The 5,303-nt window shown below is 62.2% G+C and overlaps 1 protein-coding gene across 1 annotated transcript in view; it reads left to right on the top strand.

The window, feature by feature from the left end:
- DNPEP (aspartyl aminopeptidase) overlaps window positions 1-4,754 on the top strand; it is a 6,196-nt gene extending 1,442 nt beyond the window's left edge. The window contains exons 2-14 of the mRNA XM_009996274.1: window positions 25-113; window positions 192-305; window positions 611-736; window positions 876-1,006; window positions 1,376-1,460; window positions 1,917-2,024; window positions 2,262-2,339; window positions 2,693-2,776; window positions 3,058-3,218; window positions 3,335-3,374; window positions 3,724-3,825; window positions 4,183-4,350; window positions 4,704-4,754. Coding sequence (XP_009994576.1) covers window positions 25-113; window positions 192-305; window positions 611-736; window positions 876-1,006; window positions 1,376-1,460; window positions 1,917-2,024; window positions 2,262-2,339; window positions 2,693-2,776; window positions 3,058-3,218; window positions 3,335-3,374; window positions 3,724-3,825; window positions 4,183-4,350; window positions 4,704-4,754 — 1,337 coding nt within the window. The remainder of the gene's footprint in view (window positions 1-24; window positions 114-191; window positions 306-610; window positions 737-875; window positions 1,007-1,375; window positions 1,461-1,916; window positions 2,025-2,261; window positions 2,340-2,692; window positions 2,777-3,057; window positions 3,219-3,334; window positions 3,375-3,723; window positions 3,826-4,182; window positions 4,351-4,703) is intronic.
- Window positions 4,755-5,303: the final 549 nt, after the last annotated feature.

Genomic DNA, 5,303 nt, shown 5'->3' with positions numbered 1-5,303 from the left:
TCTGACGGCTCGTCCCCCGCGCAGTGGTGGCCGAGTGCCGCAGCCGGCTCCTGCAGGCCGGCTTCCAGGAACTGAAGGAGACGGAGCACTGGGAAGTGCGGCCGGCGCAGAAGGTGGGTCCGGCGGGGCCCGGGGGGGCGACCGGGCCCTCCCCCTGCCCGCTGCCCTCACCCCTGCCCCTCTGCCCGCAGTACTTCGTCACCAGGAACTACTCCACCCTCATCGCCTTCGCCGTCGGCGGCCAGTTCCAGCCTGGGAATGGGTTCAGCCTGCTGGGCGCCCACACCGACAGCCCCTGCCTCCGGGTAAGGCCAGGTGCCCTCCCCCGGGGCTGGGGGCTTCTCTGGCGCCCTCCAGTTTCATTCCGCCAGCAAAACCCGCCCTGACTCCTCCCGTGCCCCACAGCGCGGTTGCTGAGCCCTTGCACCTCCGAAATCGGCCGCCCCGCACAGCCCATGCTTTGTTCCGCCTGCTGTTGTTGCCTCTGTGGCCCCTGTCCCTTGCAGCACCTTCTGCTGACAGGATGAGGAGACTCTGGGTGTGCTCTGCCCAGTCTCCACCAGGTACCCAGTCCTTGGGGCTCTGTGGTGACACCTCTGTTCTTGCTCAGGTGAAGCGGCGCTCTAAGCGGGGGCAGGTGGGCACGGTGCAGGTTGGAGTGGAAACCTATGGAGGGGGCATCTGGAACACCTGGTTTGACCGTGACCTCACCGTGGCTGGGAGAGTGATCATAAAGGTGAGCCTGATCTGGGACAGACGTGATGGGCTAGCTGTGTGTGCCCAGGCCTGGGTCTGTGACTCTTTACCCAGAGTGGGCCCTACTGCCACCTCTCAGCCCTGCAGGTGTGGTCCCAGCAGTCCTCCTTGTGTTTCAGGACCCAGTCACAGGGCGCCTGGAGCAGCGCCTGGTGCGTGTGGAGCGGCCCATCCTCCGCATTCCCCACCTGGCCATCCATCTGCAGCGCAGCATCAATGAGAACTTTGGGCCCAACACCGAGCACCACCTGTAAGGCCTGGCTCCGCCCTGACCCCTGGCCACCCCTCGGTAGGGCTGGCACCCGGCTGGAGCAGTGCCCAGCCTCAGCTCTCTCCCTCTGGCGACTGCTTGTTGTAGTGGGGAGTTCTGCAGGGGCTCTTCTTAGCCCCATAGAGTCCTCCCAGGAGATGCTTCCAACCCTGGGACTTGAGAAAGGACGCTGGCATGTCCTGAGGTGGCATAACAGATCTGTGCTCAAACTGTGTGTTCTTGCTCCATTCAGCATTGCATTACTCCCTGGAGGAGCAAAGCAGGCACAGCAGAAGGGGCTGCTTGTGTCTGACTCAGGCAGGAGAGATGAGCAAAGCCCTAGGAGCTGACAGCACTGTCTCCCCACAGAGTTCCTATTCTGGCCACTACTGTGCAGGAGGAGCTGGAAAAGAAGGTGCCCATGGAGACCACACCTTGCAGTGCTACAGCCCAGGTGAGCCAGGTGCAAACGATTAGCAGGGACAGTTGCCAGCACCTCACACTTGTCACCTGTATGTTCTAGTCCTTAGGTACTTGGCTAGCATGTTCCCCTTCCCTTTCTCCTCATGTACGGCTGGTAACCTTCCACTCTGCCCCAGAGCTGTGTAGACTACACATCTGCTCAGCCATCTCTCTGTTCCCACCCTGGTCTGCGGCCATCGTGTAGAAGGGGGTGCAGCCCCTGTAAAGCTGTCACAGGCTCCCTGGGGAGGCAAAGCTGGGAGAGGGGATTGCACAGGAGGCAGAGAGCACCTCACTGCCCCCTGAAAACGACCCTGCTGTCCTGTGTGAGGTGGAGGCTTGAACATGGGACCTGCTATTAGGAGGCAGGAGCGGGTTGTCAGTGGGAACAGGGAGTTTCCCCTGCCATCCACTGCCTGCCCTGCCCGCATTTCTGCTTTTTTCCCAGGCAGAGCGGCACAGCCCTGTCCTGCTTTCCCTGCTCTGCCCCCAGCTGGGGGTGAAACCGGAGCAGATTGTGGAGCTGGAACTATGCCTGGCAGATACACAGCCAGCGGTGAGTAACGGAAGGAGGCTCCCTCTGCCTGCACACAGCCTGCAGGCTGACACTGCACGTGTTTTACCCGGCACGCTTCCTCTGCCTGGGGCGTGACAGGGCTCAGAGCTGAGCAGCATGAGAGGAGGCATCTCCTGATGGGCAGAGATGAGGGGACTGGAATGGGGACCCAAAGTCAGGTCCCCATTTTGGTCACCCAAAGCCTGTGCCCTGCTCCTCCTGACTCTCTGCCTGCAGACATTGGGTGGTGCCTTCGATGAATTCATCTTCTCTCCACGGCTGGACAACCTGCATAGCTGCTACTGCGCCCTGCAGGTGAGCAGCAGGGGGAAAGGAGCCTGGAGGCTGCAGCATGGCCCCTGCACACCCCATCACAGCATAGTGGGGCTGTGGGCTGACCCGAGGCTCTGCAGGGAGGCATGTTCCCATGGGATAGATCTGCTTTATTGGAGGATCCGGGGTTGGATGTGGGCTGCCCCCTTTGTTGGGTGTGTGGGGTTCTCAGCAGTTCACAGGGTGACTCCTACTGTCACTGGGCCATGTGTGTGTCCATGGCTCACTTCCCTGGTGCTTTGGGTTCTCCTGGGGAAGTTCCTGCTGGCTCAGTGCTGAGCTTTCAGGGATGAGGTGGCACTAAAACTGGTGTCCTTTCTCCTCCAACTGTCCAGGCCTTGATTGACTCATGTGCAGCTCCCTCCTCCCTCTCCCAGGAGCCCAATGTGCGTCTCGTTGCGCTCTACGACAATGAGGAGGTGAGTGAGGGGCACAGCTGTGGGGTGGCTATCACAGGGAGGGGCTCCACGTTCTTCACTGTCCCCCAGCCCTGCCTAGCAAGAGGTAGATCCCAAGCCCCAGCGGTGCAAGGTGGGGTTTGCTTAACCCCCTGTGCAGCACAGCCCATGCGGAAGGTGGGAAGCACTCTTGTGGTTGGAAGCTGCTCTGCTGGCTTTGGGGAGCCCTGTGTTGCTCAGCCAGCCCCTGGAATGCCAGGGGGTTGTGCTGTGTGGGTTGTGCTGATGGTGGTCCTTGGCAGGTAGGGTCAGAGAGCGCACAGGGTGCTGAGTCCTTGCTGACGGAGCTGGTGCTGCGCCGTATCTCGGCATCGCCGCAAAACCTGACAGCCTTTGAGGAGGCTGTGGCCAAGTCCTACATGATCAGCGCCGACATGGCTCACGCTGTGCACCCTAACTACGTGTAAGTAGCCTGAGCAGTGCCACTTCCTGTCATTCCCTAGGGAGTACCGACAGGTCAGTCCTTACCGAAGCAGGATGGGAGAGCTGTAGCTTGAAACTCCTGCTTCTTTTTTGCAGGGACAAGCATGAGGAGAATCATCGGCCCGCCTTCCACAAGGTGAGGGCAGCCCCCTGCTTTGGGCCGGGGCAGGCACTGTCTATCTGTCCTGCAGCACTGTTGAAACACCCAGCCACTCCCTGGAGCAGCTCAACAGCACTCCAATGGGAGACGTTTGTCCTGCAGCACAGTGTAGCCTTGCCCACATGAACCGCTGGGGACCACAGCCTTGGTCTTAGAGCCCTTCCCTTTCCCATCACAGGGCTGTCCCCATCCCCCCAGATCACCCAGGGAGGGAAGAATGTACAGGTGGGTTGGGGTGGGATGGCTTTGCCTGGGCACGGGTGTTTCCAGAGCCTCTGACTATCCCCGGGGGCAATTCTGGCCCTCGTTGCCTTCCCTTGTGCAGGGCCCCGTCATCAAAGTGAACAGCAACCAGCGCTACGCCTCCACGGCTGTCACTGAAGCAGTCATCCGGGACATCGCCGCCCGCGTGGGCGTCCCTCTGCAGGTGAGCAGGGTGGGGCAGCCCTCCGTGAACGCTACCAGCATGGGCTGCAGCCCTTCCCCTGGCTGCAGGAGAGGGGGCCTGTGCCAGATCCTCACTCCCTCAGTTAGCATATCCTGTCCCTACTGGGGCCTGCACTACCTGCTGCTCTGGGGCTCTAGCTCCATGCCTGCCTCAGGGAACAGGCTTGGGAACAGGAGCGGCCTGGCCTCAGCATGTCCCATCTCTGGGGGCTTTCACACCCTGGCTCAAGGACAGTGCTGCTTTCCTGCCCCAGGTTGCCTCCCTTCAGGCCCAGGAGGCACATGGGAGGTCACAGGGCATGGTGTGGGTTGCTGTTGAGGCCATCTCCCCACGCAGGAGTTCATGGTGCGCAACGACACGCCCTGCGGGACCACCATTGGCCCCATCCTGGCCTCCCGCCTGGGGCTGCGCGTGCTGGACATCGGCTGCCCGCAGCTGGCCATGCACTCCATCCGGGAGATGTGCTGCGTCTCAGGGGTGCTCCAGAGCATCACGCTCTTCAAGGTGAGCACCATCTGCCCTGTCCTATGCCATTGCCCCCTTCCTGCTGCTCTGCATCTCCCCAGCCCCTCCAGCCCCCACCCTGGGACTGAATCTGGCCATCCAACCCAGCTCCCCACCCCTCTGGAACAGCTGCTCCGGAGGTTCCCCCTCACATCCCAGCCTTCCCTGGGCTGCCGTCCCCAAGTAGTTCCTATGGCAACCAGCGCTGCCTTGAGTCAGTGATGGGTTACCATGGCAACGTGGCCCTGATCTCTACAAGCAGCTGCCTGCTATGACGTGGGGCACGTAACCCAACAGAGAGCTGCTGCCTGTCCCCTCACCCCTTGCTACCCTTACGGCCTGTCTCCTTCCAGGGCTTCTTCGAGCTCCTGCCAGCAGTCAGCAGCAGCCTGGTGGTCGACTGAGTGTGGCAGGGAGGGAGCACTGGCTCAGCACTGGTTCCATTAAAACATCTCTTGTCTCACCAGCAAGTGGTCTGTGAACGGGGGAGAGGTCTGGGTCCTACCTGCACTCTCCCTTGGGGCCTGGAGCAGGACCAACCCCCCCTGTCCTCAGCACTGTGTTGGGTGGGGGGTGCCAGGAGTCCCAGCTACTGCCCGGGATGCAACTCTGTCCCCCCAGGCAGAGTGGGGCTGGGGAGAGGGAGGATGTCCCCTGCCTCCCACCTTGCTGCGGCTGCCCCGGGGGAGCGTGGGGGAGCTGAGCCACAGCCAGGGGGGTGGCAGGCCCTGCCCTTCCCAATGCTGCAGCCAGGACCAGCCCCCCCGGTCCTCAGCACTGTGTTGGGTGGGGGGTGCCAGGAGTCCCAGCTACTGCCCGGGATGCAACTCTGTCCCCCCAGGCAGAGTGGGGCTGGGGAGAGGGAGGATGTCCCCTGCCTCCCACCTTGCTGCGGCTGCCCCGGGGGAGCGTGGGGGAGCTGAGCCACAGCCAGGGGGGTGGCAGGCCCTGCC

This window comes from Chaetura pelagica, unplaced genomic scaffold, assembly GCF_000747805.2.
Source record: "Chaetura pelagica isolate M959 unplaced genomic scaffold, ChaPel_1.0 scaffold3, whole genome shotgun sequence".
Taxonomy (NCBI): domain Eukaryota; kingdom Metazoa; phylum Chordata; class Aves; order Apodiformes; family Apodidae; genus Chaetura; species Chaetura pelagica.
Note: the sequence above shows the minus strand (reverse complement) of the source record. Positions and strands in the feature narration are given on the sequence as shown.